General features: G+C 39.5%; 2 protein-coding genes and 1 long non-coding RNA gene across 6 annotated transcripts in view; 1 reads left to right on the plus strand and 2 right to left on the minus strand.

Moving 5' to 3' along the window:
• Window positions 1-379: 379 nt before the first annotated feature.
• LOC128774918 (uncharacterized) lies at window positions 380-16,019 on the minus strand. Its single transcript, XR_008419421.1, has 3 exons — window positions 15,549-16,019; window positions 15,297-15,405; window positions 380-748 (listed from the first exon to the last, which is right to left on the minus strand). It is a non-coding gene; the product is annotated as an uncharacterized LOC128774918 (long non-coding RNA).
• MANSC4 (MANSC domain containing 4) lies at window positions 5,342-13,524 on the plus strand. The gene is made up of 3 exons (XM_019452326.2): window positions 5,342-6,527; window positions 9,042-9,176; window positions 12,037-13,524. Exons 1-3 carry the CDS (start codon window positions 6,299-6,301, stop codon window positions 12,675-12,677), a joined length of 1,005 nt encoding a protein of 334 aa, XP_019307871.1. The 5' UTR covers window positions 5,342-6,298; the 3' UTR covers window positions 12,678-13,524.
• Window positions 16,020-17,603: 1,584 nt separating the features above from the next.
• MRPS35 (mitochondrial ribosomal protein S35) overlaps window positions 17,604-22,899 on the minus strand; it is a 47,382-nt gene continuing 42,086 nt past the window's right edge. For 3 of the 4 annotated variants that reach the window (XM_019452317.2, XM_019452319.2, XM_053895314.1), the window contains one exon: window positions 17,604-18,087. In XM_019452317.2, coding sequence (XP_019307862.1) covers window positions 17,818-18,087 — 270 coding nt within the window. In that variant the 3' untranslated portion in view covers window positions 17,604-17,817. The remainder of the gene's footprint in view (window positions 18,088-22,899) is intronic. The other variant, XM_019452318.2, reaches the window with a different exon arrangement.

Consider the following 22,899-nt stretch of genomic DNA (forward strand, 5'->3'; position numbering starts at 1 on the left):
CCGGGGGCGGCGGCTCAGCCTCGCTCCCCCGAAGCGGCGGCCCTGCCCGTCTGCTCTCCCTCAGCGCCAAAAAAGGCCCGGCTGGCGCGCGCCGGGCGTCGGGAGGCGGCCGCAGTCCTCGCTCGGGTTCGCCGGACCGCGTCAGCCGCCGAGGGGATCCCAGCCCCCAGCCTGCAGCCTCCTCCCACGCCTCGCTTCTCACTTCCGCCCCGCAGGACCCCCGCCGCCCGCCGGACCTGCGGGTGGATCCGGGAGGGCTGGAGGGCTGCGGGCCCGGGCGCCGGGGCTGGGGCCGGGTCTCCGCAGCCTCCCCCGCACGCCGGGCGCAGCGGTGCGAGCCAGGCTCGGACCGGAGGCGAGATGAAGCCGGTCCGCTCTCTCTTCCGCGCTGCTTTACCAGCGGGAAGAGAGAGACAAGAAGGAGAAACAGGCGTGGAAGGAACGGGATGAAAGGAGTCTGGGGTCCCGGGCGTCAAAATGACATCACATCTGGGATCGCCCATCTAGCCCAATCCGGCATAGTGTCCCAGCGGGCTGAGGCCCATAGGCCGTTCCTGCACACGTAGGTGGCACCTAGAGCTGAGTCTTCGCAATGGTCATCGTGTAGGAGCCATCTTGCAGAAAGAAAGTCCAGGCAGATGGCAGCAGGTTCGGCAGAGCTCACTGGGGTGCACAGTGCAGCCGATGAAAAGGGTTGGCAAGCAGAGGAACTTGTATTTGCTGCTGGGGCCCGTTAATCCTCTTTATGCTATCAAAAGAAAGACAGGAGTGCCACTCAAAGGTAGAACACGTGACCTCTTTTAAAATATTTTCTAACCTTGCTTTTCCTATTTCAGTTTGGTTGGGTCGGCCATGACAGAATGCGATCCTTTGGGCAGAAGGTGTGGCCGCTTTTGGTGGCATTGGCCTTCAGAGGTGGTTTTTCTTGCCACCCTCCTACCGTCCCCGTACCCATGCTCCTCACTGTCTGAGGACTGCTTAAGGAAGGGCCACTTCCTCCTTAAGAGAGACCTCTTCTCTCACTTAACATTGCAAAGAAATGAATAGAAAGCTCACCCCAAATAATAAAGACCTCGAGTAACTCGTAAGATATGAATTAATCTTAGAAGGAGGTGAACAGGATACTGTTAGGTAAGCTTTGGGCGGATGGAGGGATAAGGATTGGGAGGGAGCAGAGGGTGTGGCACTCTTATCCCACAAAGAAACCCTTTTTGAAAATTTTCCCAGACCAAGATTCTACTACAATAGTCCTCAACTTGGGAAGAAGATGTGTTTGGGCTTTGTTTTTATTATTGCAAGCTTCATCTGTCTTCTTGAATAACAAGTTGTTAAATAACACCTTCTTCATAAGAACATTTCTGCTTTATGAGACATAAGATATCTCCTACACCTCTCATATTGTATATTAAGAAGGGGGAAGGGTTAAAAACCAGAAAAGAAAGTCATATTGGTAAGGCATGAAATCCTTTTGACACCTTTTGGTTACATTTTTGGTTCTTACTACGTAACTTAGCTGCCTGGGAGTGAGGTGTTTGTCCTCCATCATTCTCTTTATAATACACCATAAATAAGGAACTAAAAATTTAAAAACAGAAAAAAGTTCTAGTACATTATGGCTTCCCTGGGAAAAGTGAAGGAGACAAAGATGAGTCTATGACTTGCCTCATTCATCTCTCTCTCTCTTTAAACTGGGAAAACCTCTAGCTTTTCACCTTGTTTCACCTGGCCTTTGAATCATTACTGATAAAACTCCATTCTCAACCAACTTCTCACACTTCTGTTTTCAATGACGGTGCAGTCAGGACATTCATTCTAAGGCTCTTAGTGGATGAATGACCATGAATTTAGCAACCTCTTTGGAAACATAAAGTGCCAACTCTGGTTTTAGGTCTTAAACTGGGGAATTTTGCTGGGAGGCACACCCTATATCAAAGAGGCTTGGACTTGGGATTTATTTGTGCCTCCATCCACGACAATGCCAGATTCATTGGGTCAGCCAAGAAGAACAGGCTCTTAGTCTCTTCTCTGTCCCTTTAGAATCTTTCACCAATGATGCTTTTGTTTCCAAACGTCATAGATATGCCTCCGACTGGTATTTTCTTGCCTTTTAAAAACAGACCAAAAAAATCACTATCAAAGAATGATGCGCATTAGAAAGGCAATTCATGCACAGTAATATTATCAGAGTAAGATCAGCTTGGACAGGGAATCTGGGGTGTGAGTCTGACAATACTGGGCACTGGACCTGTAAGCTTTTTTGGCCCTCATATGATAGTAACATCATTTAGAACTGGAAGTGTCTTAAAAGATCAAATAATTTTTATAACTCACACAGTAAGCTTCCTGTTCAGCTAGAAATACCAAGTCAAAGCAATGTAAATTCACTTACAAAAGTTTTAAATATTCTTTCTAAGCCTCATGAAAATATTGCTTATATATAACTGGTGGTGTAATTTTATAGATCTGTTATTGGCTGATCAATGAATAATAAAGACTGGCCTTTATGCTACAATGACTCATTTCAAACACTTTATAACATGATCTGGTCAAATCAAGGATGGTCAAACACAGCTGTTCCTTTATGACCTAGAATGAAAAAAAAGATCTAAGTGGAAGATGTTTATCAGAGTGTTGCTTTTAATAATAAAAATTGGAAAACATAATGTGTAATAGTAATAGTAGCTAACATTTAATGAATGCTTATTATATGACAGACACTGTTGTCAGTACTTTTCACAGATTACAATACTATTTTTTATTCTATTATACAGCTGAGAAAGCTCAAGTGCAGAGTAAATTTCGGTACATAGGTAGAATGAAATATACCATAGAGCTGTTACAACTTTGGATGTACATGTAGAGCTTTCTTTAGAAACCCTGAAATACATAATTTTACAGTGGATTTTTTTTTTTTAAGGGGGGAAGGGGCAGACGGAGAGAGAGAATCCTAAGCAGGCTTCACACACAGCTCAGAGCCCAGCACGAGTCTTAGTCTTACAACTGTGAGATCATAACCTGAACGGAAACCAAGAGTCAGACACTTAACTGACTGAGCCAATCAGGCACCCCTACACTGGATTTTTTTAAAAACAGTTTCTGGAACAGTTTGAATCCATTTATGTAAAATTGTATTCATGTGTCTATTTTTTTTTAATTTTTTTTAACGTTTATTTATTACTGAGAGACAGAGAGAGACAGAGCATGAGCATGGGAGGGGCAGAGAGAGGAGGAGACACAGAATCCGAAGGAGGCTTCAGGCGCTGAGCTGTTAGCACAGAGCCCGACGTGGGGCTTGAACTCACAAACCCAGCGAGATCATGACCTGAGCTGAAGTCAGCAGCCGCTCAAACGACTGAGCCACCCAGGCGCCCCTCATGTGTCTATTTTTTATAGATGTGTCTAGAAGAATGTTAACCAAAATGTTAAGATTGTAAGACCTTGAATAGTGCTTATTTCTTTTTGTACTTTTGTGCATGGTTTGGATTTTTAAAGTGAAATGTATATCAATTTAATGAAAAGTAAAATATTTTAAGAAAAATTGTGTTTTTTAACAAACAAAACTGAAATATTTTCCTTTCATTGAAGCATATGGGACAATGTAAATGAGTTTAAAGCAGCACAGGTCTTCAAAAATGTCTCTATTTAATTCAGATTGAGCATCTTTGTGTAGGCAAAACTTCCATTTTACATCAGTGTTCTCCAGACATCTTAGGAAATCACCTGGGACACTTATGAGACTTCTGGTTCTAGAGCACCTGAATCAGGCTCTTGGAAGAGATTAGTTTTTAACCGAAGAATCCAATTTTTGAGCCCCTCAAGAGCACCGAGTTGGAAATAAGTACAGCATATCACTGCATTGCAGTAGTGTGATGGTTCTGAGTATTTCATAAAATTTGTACAAAGGCTATATAGCAATATTTTATTCAGAGTTGCAGTTGCTTTCTGGTTTCTGCAATTTCATCTCACGTGGACAAGTTTTGAGACTAGACATTTCTGGGCCATTATGGATTTCTCCCTCTGCCCCTGCAGGCCAGTTTCTAGCTCTCCATTTCAAAATACTTGGCTCCAAGAAGTTCTGGGCTTCCAGACTGAATGTTTATGCAATCACCAAAAAAATTATTTTAAAAATTCTAAAGCATGCTTCTATATTGGAACTTATAGATTCTTTCAAATACAACTTTGATCTTCACTTGAACATCATTGGACAGCAAAAGGATTAAACAATTGTGGATTGTTCTATTATCCCTGCAGGGTACATGAGAACTTTAAGGAATTATATATCACACGAAAGAAGCATTTAATGTGACTGAAATCCATGGAGGTTAGAAGGTTAGAAAGCTGACTTTCTGGTTTATATCCCCAGGGCATCAACTAATTACAACAGCTATGGAATCTTGTGGGGAAATAGGGAGTAATCTTTTGCTCCTTTGCTGTCCTTTGCTTTGCCATTAAAAAATCTCTCTTCCCTCTCCCCTCGGAACAGATGGAACAGTCTGATCATCTGCATGTAAGCAATTGAAACTTGCTTTCTATGAGAAGTTCAATAGAATAAAGTATTATCATTTTCAGTGTAGTTTATGTGGCTTATGAAAGATTAGGAGTTAATCTGTGATATATAATGTTGGCTTGAGAGAAAGTGACACGTTTTGTTTTTAAAGTTATTCAGACTTACGAATATTTTCATCTTATTATTGATTCTTAAATTTTATGTTTCTAAAAATCAAAGGATATGTGAGCAGCTATAATTATGAAACAGGTGGAGAGATGGAATTCAAAGAATATTAACATTTTTTCTGTCAAGTAAGTGAATGAGTCATTGTGCAAAAGGTATGAAAGAAACCTAGACCACTGGATAGAAAAAATTTCTTCTTCTTCTTCTTCTTCTTCTTCTTCTTCTTCTTCTTCTTCTTCTTCTTCTTCTTCTTTTTGAAAAGAGCAGAACAGTACATTATGCCAAAAGCTGATTTTCACTTATACTTTGCATAAAAATGGATACACAAAAGCAAGAAGAGTTTTATGCTTTGAACTAATTTGTCATTTTGGACATCATCACAGGATATGGAACCCACAATCTTCACAAAAGTAAGAGGCCATTTTTGCTGCCTTTAGTATCTTTTTGAATGTTTTGGTCTTGCAATTGAAGTAATTTTATTAATATTTAGACCCGCGTTGGTCTCTGTGCTGACAGCTCAGAGCCTGGAGCCTGCTTCAGATTCTGTGTCTCCCTCTGTCTCTGCTCCTCCCCTGCTCATGCTCTGTCTCTCTCTCTCTCAAAAATAAACAAAGAAAGAAAGAAAGAAAGAAAGAAAGAAAGAAAGAAAGAAAGAAAGAAAGAAAGAAATTTAAAACCATTTCATCATTTCCCGAATACACATTTCTTGGTAACTACTTCTGCTTCAAAGGTACTATGCCTTCATGTATATGCCTCACAAAAAAGTCTCCTTTATAACATGCAAACACGAATATCAGAAAACAGATTAAACAGTCTCCATTTTGAACTTCTTCACAATTTCCACTGTAATGCTTTTCATTTATGCTTTCTAAAAGAAAGCTTGTGGCTGGACTTTTTTGGTGGGGGTGGGGGGTCGGGAGGAAGCCTAGCTCCAAGAAATGACCAGGATCCACATTCAGTGTTTTCAAAATCACTGTGAAATTAAAATTGGGTTTTTTTTCTTTTTCAGTTTCATTTACTTTCACGTTTTGTTTTGTGCACAAACCAGTGCACAAACTGGTTTTCTAGTGAACCTGAATACTAGAATGTAAATTCAAAGGGAAAAAAAATGACTGAAAAAAAATCTGCAGTCACAGGTTCCTTTAAAGCTATACAGAAGTGCCCTTACAAAAACATGTCTTGTTTCTGGTGAAATGGATCCTTCTTTATCTGACGTCAAGTGACTAAATTATTGTTTTCCTGAGAAAGACTCTTGGCTAGGATTTCCATTTGTCTTTATATTTACTTAGTGAGAGGTGTCTGTGACTATTCACTTTCACAAAACGAAGAAAAGCAGAGGAGAGAATCCACGTCTTCAAGAGGCTAAAGGACAGAGTATCGAAATGGCCTGGAAAATGTTCAAAATTAACGTCAGAAAGTCGAATGTTCACCTAGGGCTCAGCCGGGGAGAAACGAAAGAAAAATCAATATGCAGCCAAAGAATGGCTTCATTTTTCTAGAAGGTGACCCTCCAAGAGAGTCCCTCAGCAACAGCCCCTGAGTTCCAGAAACTGTCCAGAAGCCTGATGGTCAGCTTCAGCATCTGTGTGGGACTCAGGCTTCTTGCCCAGTCTTTATACCAGCAAAATGCCTGCGGCAGTGGTGGTAACCAGCGTGACACTGCTCCTGAGCGTGGTGCGGGCCTCTCACTCTCTCTGCTCACCCACCATTTTTTACAGAGACTGCTGGATCCGTCGCTTTCCGGGTCTTCTGATTGACCTGGAGGAGTCTCAGAAGCTGGGAGCTCAGTTCCTGAAGTATTACTCTGAAGGCACTGGCCAGAAATGCAGCAGGAGCTGCTGCCTTAGGAAGGATGGTAAGTATTAATGATACGCCTGTGCAAAAATCAGGAGAAAATTATAAAATGAAGACTAAGTAAGGGCCCCTAGGTAGAGGTTCCAGAGAAAAGATGAACAGGACTAGGGGAGATGAGGGAGAAACAGGGGATGGAAGAGTGCAGGAGAGACTCAGACTGTCTGGGTCAGTGCTGGCTCAGTTTACAAATCTGGTAATGACCCAGAATGCCATGGAAACTATAGGCAACAGAGAATCTTCTTTTCCTCACGAAAGGGCTAAATGAAAATATTTCTTGAGGGTTAACTAACAATATTTCTTAGCCCCAAATATGGCATATTTGATTTCAAAAATATTTATAATTTCCCTTTCAAAGTTCTTTCAGTGATATAGGTATTTCAAGATTTCGAAATGTGCTTGCTGTATTGACTAAATGTGGGCTGCACTGAATAGGAATTTAGATTGTGATCAATGTTTTGAAAGACATAGGCAGATATATGTCAAATAGCAAAAAGAAAGAAAAACGCATTTTCAAAATAATCTGATTTTTTTTTCTTGGTCTGAAATCCAGAATCAGGGTTAAACATCATCCATGTAATACGATCAAGGTTTACAATTAGGAAAACATTTCATTATTACAGAATTTCAAGTTATAATTGTCTAAAGACTTCTTCCATTTGTTTTTCATTTTCCCAAGATTTTAAAGTTACTTGGAAAGAAACAGCAAAAGCAACACAACACTTGAAAATAATTCTCTTGGTTATTCCACAGTTTCTTTCCATGGTTTGACACCGACTTATTAATTGCCAATGCTTCCTATCCAAGTATGCATGTAAGATTTTTGGGATGCAGACTGAATCTACTAGAAGGGTATAAACCGACCACAGTGTGAGAAGCTGTCCCAGGCTAAGCCCTCAAAAGATAATCAGGCACAGAAGAGAACAATTAATTTATTAAAGGGAAATATTTCTGAGAAGGTTGCCATTTCAGATTTTCACCTTAGAGATGCTTCTGATCCCAAAAGGCTTGAGGGAAGGTAGGCGAGGGGGGATACGTTTCAGCATTTCCCCATGGCATCAGTTTACCTGACTGTCCACCACAGGGAAACTTTGTCTTCTGAACTTCCAGGGATACCATAAGCATCCAGTAGAATTCCATGATTTTAGAGCCTCTGTAGCTTCCAAGTTGTGGTTTTCTTCCTCCAGAAGAAAGGGCACGAACACACGTCTCTCTTTTTCGCCGGGAGCCAGAACTTTAAAAAGCCACAGTCGGGCAATAGCTAACCTGCTCGGAGATGAAACTCTGAGGTGTACACGAAGAGGAATAGAAAACATCTTTCAAAATTATTCTCTACGGCATCAGCTACTTGCTCATCAGAAATTTAGATGTCTAAATTTAAATGTATTTTAGTCCTTCCCCTTGAACTTGACAGCACAGTCTTTGGGGGATGTATTTGTCATCTGTAATGGATTAGCAAGGTATTATTAATTGAATTCTGTCCTATTCTTTTTCCTTCTGAAAAACGAAAGAGTGCAGAAACGTGAGATGTCCTGGAAGCAATGGGGGAGATACAACTGCCCACAGTTAACCTTACACAGAAGCAGCAATTCCACCACAGCCTTAGGCATAGTCTGAGGTCTGATAATTGCATGCTACTCCTCTGTAATCTTTTTTTATTAAAAAAGTTGATACCGTTGGCCAATGGATGTTTCCCAGCACATGGTTCCTACTCACTGCAGCAGGAGGGAAATCTGTGTTGCCCTCTCAGGAGAACAGACTGAAGACTGGCACTCCACAAATCCAACTTAAGGTTTTCCAGAAATAGTATAATACGTTGTAAGGAGCAAACTTACTTAGTAAAGGGAAGACAGCATGAGTCAGTGATGTACCCCTACTCAGTAGAATTCCAAATCCTAACATCCCTGATGGTCGACTCTCATCCTCTTTAAATGACACTGACTAGGCTTTTCATTGGATGTGATTTGCAACATGGGATTAGTGCTCCCCATTAATCAAGGTCAGGGTCGTGTTCACCTGACCTGCTGTCTTGCCACCATCGGGCCTGTCCCAGTAATGCTGTTTTTGCCTTCCCACTACTCCCTCTTTTGTTACAACATTTGTCACTTTATTTTCTTATTTCTTTCTCTGGTGAACTCCAGTACCTTAGCATTCTGAGACGGCAACACATCTAAAAATCTGATATGTATAAATCCCCAGAGGTTTCTGTAGCCAACTGATCTTTTCATGAACATAAAATACTGGGATTGGGAAATGATTCTGGGTGACCCTATGTGGAATGGAATGTGTGAAAGATGAGAGAAAATTAGTGTATAGTTTTTTTAAAAAGGCATTTTCTGTATTCATACAAACAGTTACTATAGTTCACAGTGTTCTATGAAATATCTGAACGTAACCTTGCAATGTATTGCTTGCTGTTAATCCAATGTTCTTGAAAGAAATGTAAGTTACTCAGAGCTCATCAAGCTGGTAGAAACCAAGACCATCTAAAGACGCACTTGGCCTGTTTTCCTTTCAGTTTCCTGTAACGTGGCTGTCTTCTACCATGATCCTATTCACGACAATGTCAACTGCCTCCATATTCACTGCCCAACATTGGAGAGCTGTGTATTAGAGCCTGGAACCAGTGCCATTTTATACAATATAACAGAAGGTAATGATTTATGTATTTTTTTTTGTATTTTGAAGAATATTGACAATATTATAGTAGAGACATATAACCTAAAAGCTGTTAATAACAATGTGTGAATCCCTGAATTGTTATATCCCAGGGATTTCTATCTGGAAAGGCTTTGGGCATCCAGGGAAGAAAACTAGAAGGATATTCCCTTTAGTTTGGCATGTTCAGCAATGATGAGCTCATTCCAGATGATCACAAATCATACATGATTGAAGAAGAGCTTAAGCATTACATTTATTCCAGGGGCCCCTAGCAAGGGACAAAATGGGCATTTCAACTGCAGTGGCTAAGGATGATACTAGGAAATAAAGAAAATTGCTTAATGGCAATTTTGAGGTCCACTGACACCACATACAAGGATTCTACAGAAATGGATGTCAAGGACAGGGAAATGTACTTACTAACATATGTTAGCATACCAATGGTCCCAAGATAACCAGTATATTTTATTTTAGAAAAATACCCATTTAAGTGTCCCTTGCTCATGTATATAATCTCAGGGCACAAATTGGTGAAGATGAAAGGATCGATTTTTGTCATCAAAATACAAAGAAGATCAGTTTTGTCATCAATTTGTACTTAGTGAAAACCTAATGCTTCAGGCTGTGTGCAACATTGCAAAAGATTGCAGCCATATCTCTGCCCTCGAGTTCCTTACAATCTAGCTGATGTGACAAGTCTCACAATTAGTGTAAAAAGTGGAATTGCATTAAAAAACGTGTGATACTTCCCCAAGTACAAGCACCCAAAAGGAGACTAAAGAAAGCTAAATTCAGGGGCGCCTGGGTGGCTTGGTCGGTTGGGCGTCCGACTTCGGCTCAGGTCATGATCTCACAGTCTGTGAGTTCGAGCCCCGCGTTGGGTTCTGTGCTGACAGCTCAGAGCCTGGAGCCTGTTTCAGATTCTGTGTCTCCCTCTCTCTCTGCCCCTCCCCTGTTCATGCTCTGTCTCTCTCTGTCTCAAAAATAAATAAATGTTAAAAAAATTAAAAAAAAAAAAGCAAGCTAAATTCAGGGGCAACTTCATGGAAGAGGCCAGGCAGAGGCAAGATAAGGAGTTCAGCATCCCACCATGGAGAAAACAGGTCTAGCTACAAAAGGGGCACATTTGGAGTTGCAATAAAAATATGGGTAAGATAGGGTAGGCCAGGTAATAAAAAAAGGGCTTTGGACAGAGTAGAGTTTTGGTTTGACTTTGACAGCAATAGTGAACCAGCAAAGGTATTTAGTGAGCAAGTGCCATCATGAAAGTGACGAGTCTGGCTGTCTTTAGTCTCAGAAAATTACATGTAGGATGCAAGTTAGAAAATCTAGTCAGGGAGGCATGAGATCTGGAGAAGGCGATCATAACTGCGACAAAGAGGAGGGATGATTACTAGAACATTGGGAGGGAACTGGATAGGGTGTAGTTACTTTTTGGATGAAGGAAAAGAAGAGAGGAGTCAAAAATTGCTCTGCAGTACAAACAGATTCCAGCATGGGTGATGAAGATTCATGATGCCACTGAATGAGACAAAGAACCAGACGAAACGACTTTGGCTCTGGGAATGTTCAGTGATGACATGAGATGTCTAGGTGGAACCCTTCAGTAGAGCACAGGAGAAATGAGACCAGAGACCAAGAAAGAGGAAGTAACTGGTGATGTGGATTTCAGTGCCACCGATGTAGTGGTGACAGTTGATGAAGACGTGTGTGTGTGTGTGGTGAGATGAAGAGAAAATTCAAGAGAAGACAAAGGACTGAAGATTGTGGAAAGTACACAACAAGTTAGGACCAAGAAAAGAACCAGCAAAAGAAAGAAAAAATGAGAGGCGGGCAGCCTGAGGTAAAGTACCAAGAGAGTCTGTGCTCCAGGGAGTCACGGGAGGAGAATTTTAAGGAACAGATGGCCAGCAGCATCGAGGATAAGAGCCTGCCAAAGCAATGAGACTGATCAGGAAATATAGAAAGTACTGATTACCTCAGAAGCATAATTCTGACAGAATAGTGAGGAAGGAACAAGACGACAGAAGGCAAAAACCAAAGAAAGGAAATGGATGTTAGTATGTCCAGAGGGAGGGAGACAGAAACTGACTGACAGCAGGGACAACTGGAAGGCTGTTGAGAGGGGCTCCCCACCCCCCCACCCCCCGCCCCACCCCGCTTTACACATGGAGCAACGTTTGTGCATATTTGAAGTCAGAGGGAAAAGAGCTCCTTTACAAGGAGAAAATACTGAAGACAAAGTCAGGACCCTCAGGAACTGAGAAGGGATGAGACTGAGGGCTTTGCTCATGAATTCTGACACAGTTACACTTCTTAGGCCCTATTTTTTAAAACTTTATTTGGAATTTTTTTATGGTTTATTTTATATTTGAGAGAGAGAGTGAGAGAGAGCAGGGGGGGGCCAGAGAGATGGAGACAGAATCCGAAGCAGGCTCCAGGCTCTGAGCTGTCAGCACAGAGCCCAATGCGGGGCTCGAACTCACGAGCACTGAGCCAAAGTCAGATGCTTAACAGACTGAGCCACCCAGGTGCCCCTTAAAATTTTATTTTAAAATGCTATATATCTCCAATGGCTACTGTTTTTTGCCATTCTTGTACTAACACTGTCTATTGTTACCCAAATGCCCAGGCAGACGCGAAGAATCCTCCATGAGCTAACCAAACTTGTTCATAACAGAAAGTGTCCTAGAAAGTTAAGATAAATTCAGATGTGGCCAGTATGTTTCCGAGGCCTTCCGAAATATGCAAGAGTAGAACGTGAAGTTAAGCTCAGTTCACCAACTCAGTGGCAAATCCAACACTTCTCTAAGTCTTCTTACTTATAATAAGACTTCTTATTTGTCTTTCAGGTATAGATCCAGATTTGCTGGTTTTTGAACAGTCACCTCCCGCATATCTAAATACCCGTTCTTCATCTAACACAGGGGACAGACTAAGGATTCTAAAAGCTGCAAATTTAGGTAAACAACAAAGCACCATGATAAACCCAAAGCTACCATCAGTAGAGGCACCATCATCAAGCACACATCGAGATTTGGTTGTAAACACAAACAAGACCAGGTCTTCCAGGGAATTAACCACAGATTCTTGGGCAAGCTTCATTTCCCTGAATGACTCCATTACCACAGAGGTAAATATGGTGTCACACAGTACTGATTTCATCAACAATCCAGATAACAAGACCGTTTCTCCTTTCTTTATGCCAGTAGACACAAAACTTTTTCATAGGCCTATTCCATCCAGACTCAACAGTAGCAAACAATTACTGAACAAAACCAAGGGGTACAACAGCAGAAACCACACATCTGAGAATGAAGACGTGACACCTGATGGGGCATCTGTGACTCCAAATATGTGGCTGGCTCCAGTGGCCCTCTGTACCTCTGTCATCTTTCTTTGCTGTTGTATAATCATCCTGGCATCTGGATGCTGTAGAAAGCAGAGCCAGTCTAAACCAGGACAGAGAAACGTCAGGATCCAGGCAAATTAAAAAATAATAATAATAATAACACTCTGAAGGAGAACTCTTAATAGTAAAAGTTACAGGGAGATTGTAAGCTTTCAAGAGTATCATTTTTATTTTCTGTAAGACAAGGGCAGTTTGGTTAAAAAAAAAAAACAAAAAACAATTGCACAGGATGCCCACTCCTACCAATCTCTAAAAAAAGGCCAATGCTTGATAAACTTAACTGCTTTTTAAATTATTTCCATTTTTTGAAGTGTACCTTTTGCCAAAGTTCCAAAATTCTGACCCCTGCAGTTATTCAGCACTGCATGAGAGATATGGTTCTAAGTGCTATGCATGTATTCACTCATTGATTTCTTATAACTTTGTGAGTTAGGTATGCTTTTATTAACCATTATAGTATTATCGTCACATTTTACAGATGAGGAAAATGAGAAGAGAGGCTAACTATCCTGCCTAAAGTCACACACCTAGTAAGTAGTGAAGCCAGGACCTAAAAGACAATCTGATTCAAAAGTTCATGCTTGAAATCACTCTCAGACTAAAAGCCTCCATTTCCCCAAAGTGCATGGAAAAAAGATACAGAGAGGAGAATACCATATATGTCTACTGTCAGGGTCAAATTAGTGTCATCTATGTTAATAAAATCTTATAGTGGTTTGAAAAGAAGAGCATTATTATTAGTTACTAGCCCATGTGCAAATGCTTCCTATTTTTATATAGGAAGGATTTACTGTTCAATTGATTAATTCTTTTTAATCCTAATTCATCTTCATTTTCTGAAGCTGACATGCCTTTAAATAACCTTGGTACTGGAATCTTTGAGTTTTGTGTTGATCTCTGTTGAATAAAGCACGGGAGTTTTAGTTTACATCCCTCACTTGTTTCTTATACATTGTTTCCCCAGGTACAAATATTAGCTGTAGATATTTCAGCTCTGTCCAAATTTTACACCTGATTTACCTCCCTAAATCTTACATTTAGACTCCTAAGTGCAGACACCTTTAATCCAAGTCTCCACTGATTTTAAACTTTAGGTCCTTAATCTCATTCCTGAAATTCTTCTTAAATGTGAGGACAGATATTAAGATAGCCAATAAGCATGAAGAATAGATAAGAGGAAATCCTATTATAGGATTAATAAAATAGTAGTTCTCTCTTCTGTTAAAATAAATTGTCCAGTGGCTTAAGAGGTGGTTCTGTTTCTTTTTCTTGTTGATACTGTGTGTGGTATGGTGTGTGTGTGTGGGGGGGGGGGATGTCTATTTCTTTTTTAATGTAAAAAAAGAAATATACAAAATCTCTACCAGTGGCATATTAGCCACAAATAAAAGTCTGAAAAGAAAAAAAAAAACTCTGAAAAAAGTCTGGAAAAAAATTCACCAATTTATCCTTACTCGCTAGTCATGAAATTAAATATCATAACTTTCATCAATTTCATTCCTAATTCATTAGGAAAAAGTCCCATACTATGTAGGGAGGATATAAAGATTTAAATTATCCTTAAATTATATTTAAATAAATAATTCAAGATGCAGTCTTTAAATCTTATTTGTACATACAATCTTGTAAAAGGTTAGTTTTTTAAAAAATATATACAAGTTGTTTAAAGGTTTCCTGAAAAACTAGGGCTGCTAGAAAAAGTTTTTTCTTCCTAGAGATTTCTCAGAATTGGCTCATTCTCCAAAATTGATAGTTTTATAGAAATGACCATCATTTGAGAAAACATATTTACCTTTGTAAGAAAACAAACTCACACTCCTCTTCTTCAGCCACTACCTTTGACCATGAGATAAACTGAGTAAATTTAGACCACAGATGTTACCAGCACCAGAGTCAGCCAGGAAGCAAAAACTGGCAGGCCTAGAAACCATGTCCTTCCTGGAAGCCAAAAGGACCAAAGAGAACATGTGAATAGAATTTAAACCTTTCTTAAGAAACAAAGATTCTCAAGGTCCAGTTAACCACCAAGGCCAAGATTGTTACACTCAATTGCAAAGTAACCATGATACTGAAATCTTTCCAACATTGTAACGAGCCAGACCTCTTTTAAAAAAGTCTGTAATTGTCTAGGATCATGAAATACTTACCAATGTTAGGAGGAATGTATGCAAAGAAAGAACTAACACATGCTACAATTAAGAAAACAGATTTGTCCTATTTCTTAGTTGCCTATGTGTTTAAGCAACTTCTAAGTTATGTAACTTTTAAGTTTGAAGTCAGCCGTGACTATCAATGTAGCAAATATCCCCTAGACTCTTCATTATAAGGATAAATATGTTCATGTTCATTGTATATATTGGATCAATTAAAGGAACAAAGATCTGATTAATGACAAACAGTGCTGTTTAATTATTGCTAATATTACAATGACAACAACTAGTTTCCTTTTGAGGCAGCTTTGTGTTAATGTTACAGCTCCAAGATTTCGCCATTAGGCGTCAAGGCTACATTACAGCTTGTGTTCAGGTCAGTTGCCTTTAGATAGCCAAGCTGCAAAGGCTTAGAAGGTACAGTGCTCTACAAGACACCAACTTCTCTACAAGATAAGTTTGGAGGGGGGAGGTCTGTCTTAAAACCACACTCAGGTTTGATAATTCAATAGAATAATTCACAGAACTCAAGGAGAGTTGTTATACTCACGGTTATGGTTACAGGGAAAGGATATGGATTAAAATCAGCCAAGGGAAGCAACACATAGGATGAAGTCCTGGAGGGTTCCAAAGTCACAGCTTCTCTGTGTCCTCTCCCCCTAGAGGCAAGATGGCATTACTTTCCCTGTACCAGTGTGTGACACTATGCCTAGAGAGAGTATTGCCAGCCAGGGAAACCTGCGTAAGGTTCAGTGTTCAAATATTTTATAGAGGCGCTATTACCGTGGGCATGACTGATTACCTGGGTGGTTGATCTCAGCTGCCAAGTGGCCTGATCCCAGGTGACTCAATGCCCCTCGCTCTAAATCGTGTGGTTTCTCTGGCATGGCTAAGACTGTCAGGTGTGGTCAGCCCCACCCTGAAATCCATTGTGACTAGCTCTCACCCAAAATAGAGATACTCCTATGAGGTATGACCTAGATTACCTTTCAGAAGCTGTAGGCAAAGGCCAGACCTCTTAGGGCCAGGTCAAATTCTTTATTACACGTCATTACTTCCTCTCCTTTCATCTGCACCATATTATTACTACAGCACAGATGACCCTCATCTACCACCTTGTTACATGTTCCCAAATGATCATTTCTCCTCCACCTCTTTTCAAAATGTTTCCTTCTTCAATCCTGTTTCTGCATCTGAATTTTCCTAAGCTCTATGAATCTCTAAGAAAGAGAACATTTCAATACATTTAATGTATGCTTTAAACATGATCTAAAAGTTGTGTTATCTACCTTGCTTTTCATTTACTATTTCCATACAGTGGATTAGAACATCTCTCTCCTTTTTGCCCTCAATGTCACATTGTTGTCCTTAATAACCTACAGATTCTTGGCCTTCATAAGAAATCATACCTTCATTTCACAGAAATCTTTTGGGTAATTGTTTTGAAATTCTTTTTGGCTTTATTCTGTTAGGCAAAGTAAGTCTTAGACAAATATCAAACCGAGTAATTCCTTTACTTTAACTTGATCACTTACTGACAACTTTGGAAGTGGTAAGAAATAATAGATATACTTAAGAATACTGAATTGACAGCCAAATTGAAAGGAATGTTTCTTAGAGCAGTTCTTATTTTGTCATTTACTCCAATTAATTTCAAGGTCCTTACACCTCATCTCTTTTCTGAGCTGTAGAAGTTCTTACTGGGGAATCTACAGAGAGGTGGATACCAGTTAATCTCCATTTCTACTTTTCTGCAAGCTAGGGTGTGGAGAAATGAGCCCCAGAAAATAGAAAATTGGATGCTAAGCAGAGACGAATTAACATAAAGTGAGCCCAAAAGAGAGGAATGGAGCAAAATTTTTAGGCTAGAAAACATTTTGAAGGACCTTTCTAATCAGAATTGGCATCTGTGAAAAATGCATTGTGTAGACAGCAGTTACGTGTGTAAAAAAAAAAAAAAAAAAAAAAAAAAAAAAAAAAGCACTGCACTATATTCAAGGGACTGCGTTCTAGGCCCAGCTTCCCAAATAACCCAAATCATTACCGCTGACCCTGACTTATGACTCACCTTATGATTTCTCTACTTTACATACCATGGTGTGAAAGCAACAATGCATCCTGTAGAAACCATTCCTCAAATCTTGAATTTTCAGTTTTGTGATGCTGGGCAGTGGCGGCCACAGTGCCTCTTTAGCCACGTGACCACGAGGGAAACAACTGGTACACTGACAACCATTCTGTACCCGTACAACTAGTCTGCTTTTCACTTTCAACATACAGTATTCAATAAATTACACTAGACAGTCCGCACTTCAGTATAAAATAGGCTTTGTGTTAGATGACTTTGCCCAACTGCAGGCTAATGTTAAGTGCTCTGGGCTATGATGTTTGGTAGACTGGGTATATTTACATGCATTTTCAACCTGGGGTGCTTGGGTGGCTCAGTTGGTTAAGGAAGGGTCCGACCCTTGGTTTCAGCTCAGGTCTTGATCTCGCAGTTTGTGAGGCTGAGCCCCGTGTTTGGCTCTGCGCTGACAACGTGGAGCCTGCTTAACAGTCTCTCTCCCTCTCTCTCTGCCCCTCCCCTGCTCATGCTCTGTCTCTCTCAAAATAAAGAAATGTTTTTTAAAAATTAAAAACAATGCATTTTTAACCTCTAATATTTTCGTCTTAAAATGAACTTATTGGGACATAACCCCACTGTAAGTTGAGGAAGATCCGTATTCAAAAGCAACCAATAGGTGCTAATTTGTAGGGAAAGAAATACAGCAGGTGACAAAATAACAATATATGTATATATAGGAATATTAAAGTTGTTATGGTAGAAATAAAATGAAGACACTTCAGAAGCCAGAAGGAATCACCGAGATATTTTAATTAGTCCTTCTGCTGCACTGTACAAATAAGAACTTTTGAATAATCATTGCCATTACGGATTAGTATGAAAGGAATATTTTTAAATCTGATGTAAAACAATGGTTCTTTTTAACATTTTCAAATTTATGTGAAGTTAGATAATGATTACAGATAGATCATAAAATTAGCAAATCAAGCAGTTTTTTCTACATAAATCACATCAGTTTTAATAGCTTCTTCACGGATTCTTTGTACTGAGAAAGGGTCTCTTCATTGTCCCCCTCATTCTTAAGACTAACAACACACTTTTTGTAATCTTCGACTTCTTTTGTACCAAGGAGCTCTTCTTTATTTACTTCCAGATTTTTCTCAGCAGCTTTAATTTGGAGAAGTGTTTCCAGGATATTTTTTTCAGAGGGGCTATTTTTCCATATATACTCTTCCATATCTGCCTCAGTCTTCTCTTTCTCCCATTCTTCGGTTTTCTGAAAGGAAAAAATGAGTTCTGAAAACAGAAATACTATCCAAAAACTACGTTTTGTTTCGTTTTTAGGGAAAGAGAATCTGTAAAATACGGAGACTCCCTGTCAACGCTCTGTATGTAAACCCCGATTTGCCTCCCTTACGTAGCGTGGCTGTCCACCTGCACCAGCAGCTTCAGGACTGCTCACTCTGTTATGTGAATACTCCTTACCACTCACGAATTCTACCCACACAGTGCACACTTCACCTGCCTTGCAAATTTCACTTACAAAGCACGACTGTTACCCAAAAGATACAGAAAACTCATTTTTTGCAACTTTCTAATCTCTAAACTCTAACACTTCAACATTTCACATTTCTGAGGTTAAAAATAGTTAAGAGTTGAGAAAAGACTGTATTTATCTTTGTAACATGCCTGTGGGGATGACAAGAAAGACCAATTGTTATGATAAAATAAAAAATATAAAATACACATGTAATACATGATTTTTAGTCATAATGACTTCATATAATCTGGAATTTTGTTACTAGCTTTATTTTCTGTTCCAATAAAGGAAACAATTGTTACTGCTTGTTTTTTTCTTACAAAAATTATTACCACACTATTCTAGGCAACAGTTAGGTTTTGTAGCAATATAATTCAGGTTTATGATTTAGATGAAGATGTAACATTCTGGGAAAAATCAAGAAATGCAGCTAATAAATAATATGCCTTGGTTCAAAGAAGTGCTGAAAGCCAGCCACATTCTTCCCAAATTAACACACAACATATTCTGGCTATATGCAATTATAGAATCATCCAATGTTCTTATAACTTCAGAAGGTGGTAAACCCCCCAAATTATAATATTTTTGAAGGATTAAAAGAAAGACAGATTTGTAAGGCTGTCAGAAATATTTTATCTTTGAAAACTCCTCTTGAAAAAGCCCCCAATTTGAGCAGGCAGAGCTCCAAGTCTCTCCAGAATTAAGTGGGTACCAAGGAGACTGTTTCCACTCACACCTGCCTCCCGTCCCAACCTCACTGTGAGCGTCCAGGAAAAGAGAGAAGAGCACTGGAAATTTGTCCCTCAAAGGTTGGTAAGGAGGAGCCCCGCCAAATGCAAACAGGCCACTGGGGACGCCATAGACTCAGCTAACCCCATTCGGGTCACTGAAGGCCAGGAAAAGAGTCTCCTCCGTCACAGAGAAACACAAGAAAAAGAAATACTCCTTTATTCCTTCAAAAGGGAGGGCCCTTTCGTTTAAGAGAAACCAGTCACCCTCAAATCCCTTAGCCGAAGTGGGGTATCTGTTCTGGCAGCTCCCTATACTGTTCCCCGCCCCCCCCCCCCCCCCCCCCCGCCCGCCATCCTGAATTTATGGCTGAGGGTAATGTGTCAATTGATGTTCTGATCTGGTTGAGAATCAACTCTTTATCCCTTTTTTATCTGATAGTGAGGCTGTCAGCTTGGCTGAGGGGGAGGGATGATGTGAAACAACTTCTTGTGGCCTGTGTGTACAAGCCTGTTGCAAGTAACTTCTTACAGTCAAACTCTGAATTTTACATTCATCAGAAAATTGACAAAATTATCCTACCCCACCTGATTTTTACTGTAATATTTGGGGAAGAAATATAAATGTCAGCCCCTTAAAAAAAAACAAAAACAAAAACAAATGCCCCAAATTAAATGTATCATTGGTCCTATCTACTCTTGGAAGTGCTTCAAATGCTAAGACAATGTTATAGTTTCTTCATAATTCTAGATTACAAATGAAGTATATTTAAGATGCCAGCAAATACATTATATATAAGCATTAAATAAAAGTCAATCTACCTCATTCTTTTTTTAAATTCTTAATCTACTTCATTCTTGACTGAGAGAAGACAAGCAATTAAGAGATTAACTATTTTAGAAATTATAAATTTCACCTAGGTTTATGTGGATTTTCTTAACTGCTTTGAAATAGATGCTTAAACAGAAGAGGAACCCAATGCAAATCCACTAGTAATTTCCAACATTTCATTTCTCTTCCCCTTACATCTGGTCTACGCAATTCTACAGTGCTTTGCCAAGGAGTGTTACAGGTGTCCCAGGACGCAGGTTCCTTCTGCTCTCAGGTGGCCAGGTGAGCCTGGAGTAGCAGGAGCAGTCCCAAGCGCCCTCCTCCCTCATATCTCAGGAAAGAATTTTCTAAGTGTGTAATGACACAAACGAGGTTAGGAAATCTGCACTAAGGGATAACGTACACTTACAGGAGGAAATTACTACTGTTTAAACTGGTAAGTGAAAGTAACTACATTCTGGAAAAGACATGGCTTCCTACTAATCCTGTACAGACACGATGCAGTGTCAGGCTTCAGCTGCAAGCTGAGCTCATGTTCTCGACAATTCTAACTTCAGGATCCAAACTCTGCAACAGCTGACAATAAATTCCAAGATAATGACAGTAACGATACCAATACATTTAATTAATTTTTTTTAATGTTTATTTATTTTTGACAGAGAGAGAGAGACAGAGAGAGAGAGACAGAGCATGAACAGGGGAGGGGCAGAGAGAGAGAGGGAGACACAGAATCCGAAGCAGGTTCCAGGCTCTGAGCTACCAGCACAGAGCCCAACACAGGGCTGAAACTCACAGACTGCGAGATCATGACCTAAGCTGAAGTCAGACGCTCAACCGACTGAGCCACCCAGGTGCCCCACGATACCAATAAATTTAATACTTATTATATACCACTGAGCCTAAAGACTTACATAATTATTTCATATAATTCTTATTAAAACCTACTAGGTTAGGTGTTAACATCTCTACAGATAAGAAAACTAAATATTATGGACGTTAAATAGGGGGCCACAGCCACTTGAGAATTTCAGATTTCAGAATTGTTCCTACTTTAGAAAGTTAGTATGGTGCACATACCATATATTTTGTAACACTTCCAGAGAAGGTCTATGGTAACACTCCCTAAAGCAAATACATTACCATGTCTGAATATTCACAATAAATGGGATAAACAAAGGCTACAGATAGCTTTTCATCCACTGACGTCTCATTTTGCCACCAAGTAAGTTATAAAAAGATTAACAATTTCCAAAGCTTTTAGGGCTTCAGAATTAGGGGATGTATATCTGTGATTTGCTCAAGGTCACACAGGGAGGTGGTATTGATACTATATTTAATATGGGTTTTGGTGTTTTACCCAACTGAGTTTAAATCCCAGCTTCACTACTTACTATGCTGACAAGCTGGCATTTCTGTAAGAACTGACTCCAAGGGCTGTTCTGCTGATTAAAAGAGGTAAGGAATATCCATGCACTTAGAGCACCTGGCTCAGAGTAAACACTAAATAAATGCTTGCTACTAATAACACAGAAGAAGAGTGGGATTCAAACCTTATTAGACTACCTGCAAAATATGTTTCTATGTCAACAGCATCACTATTCCTATCAAACAGTAAATCGAAACTTTCAAGGTAAATATAAACACAGATGCAATTGTCCAAATGTTCTGCAGTTATCCCCACTAACAAAATCATTGATTTTTATGACATTTAGATAAAACAGTTAAACAAGAGGTCTTTACTTCTTATCACTGATATAAAGGTAATGTTCTTCCTGATGCTTGTTACTGTCTTTCTGACAAACATATCACTGATTAGATTTAAATTTCTCAGTTCACTGCCCGTTCTTAAAAATAACTGAGTTATCTCCAATTTTCCTGCAGTCTCCTTTGGGTATAGGCTTTTTATGTCTAACCAGATGTAGATTAGAAAGTATACATGCACACGTGCACAAAACAGCACTTGTGTCAAGAAAAGGACACCTAGTTCTTTGAAGTCCTACATTAAATGTAAGAAAAGATCTTTACATCTTTAGAATGTCTGTTTTTCAAGCAGGAAAAATAAAAGCTAATCATTATCAATATATTTACCTTATGAGGGAAGAAATCTTTTCTAGTCATTAATACAGAAGTTTTCACAGATGAGTGTCAACCAAATGGAGCTTGTTGGTGAAGAGAACAGAACTAACTGGAAGAGATGGTGGTCTATAAATGATATATTAAGAAGCTATTCCAGGGGCGCCTGAGTGGCTCAGTCGGTTAAGCAACTGAATTTGTCTCAGGTCATGATCTCGCGGTTTGTGGGTTCAAGCCCTGTGCTGGGTTCTGTGCTGACAGCTCAGAGCCTGGAGCCTGCTTCAGATTCTGTGTCTCCCTCTCTCTCTGTTCCTCCCCTGCTCATTCCCTGTCTCTCTGTCTCTCAAAAATAAATAAACATTAAAAAAAAAAAAAAAAAAGAACCTATTCCAATCTTCTTTTCTAATCTTTGTCAATGACATAAAAATAATAATGCTGCCCATAATGCTTATCACTTTAGAATATTTTTTCATTTCTAAGAGGCATAAACATAAAATCCTTGGGGGGGAACCCTTAAAATTATCTTTTAATCTTACATTATGATTTCCACTTTCAAACAGGATGTAAAAGATCACATAATGCTTCCAGTCTAGCTATAACTAGCTACAACTGTACTTGCCTTGAACAACATGGGTTTCAACTGCATGGGTCCACAGATTTTTTTTTTTTTTTTTTTTTTTGATACAGCACAGGACTATAAATGTATTTTCTTTTCCTTACAGTTTTCTTAACAACATTTTTTCTCCAGCTTACTTGATTATAAAAATACAGTATACAATACATATAACATACAAAATATGTGTTAATCAACCTTATTATCAGTCAGGCTTCTGACAGTAGGCTATTAGTAGTTAAGTTTTCGGTGGGTCAAACGTTACACACCTAGATTTTTAACAAATGGGGGGTTGGCATCTC

Source organism: Panthera pardus, unplaced genomic scaffold (assembly GCF_024362965.1).
Source record: "Panthera pardus isolate Hobbes unplaced genomic scaffold, ASM2436296v1 HiC_scaffold_6, whole genome shotgun sequence".
NCBI lineage: Eukaryota > Metazoa > Chordata > Mammalia > Carnivora > Felidae > Panthera > Panthera pardus.

Coding starts and splice junctions, on each gene's coding strand:
- MANSC4 (XM_019452326.2), top strand. CDS start 6,299: ATGCCTGCGGCAGTGGTGGTAACCAGCGTGACACTGCTCCTGAGCGTG. Junction 6,528..9,041: donor CTGCTGCCTTAGGAAGGATG/GTAAGTATTAAT, acceptor TTTTCCTTTCAG/TTTCCTGTAACGTGGCTGTC. Junction 9,177..12,036: donor TTTATACAATATAACAGAAG/GTAATGATTTAT, acceptor TTTGTCTTTCAG/GTATAGATCCAGATTTGCTG.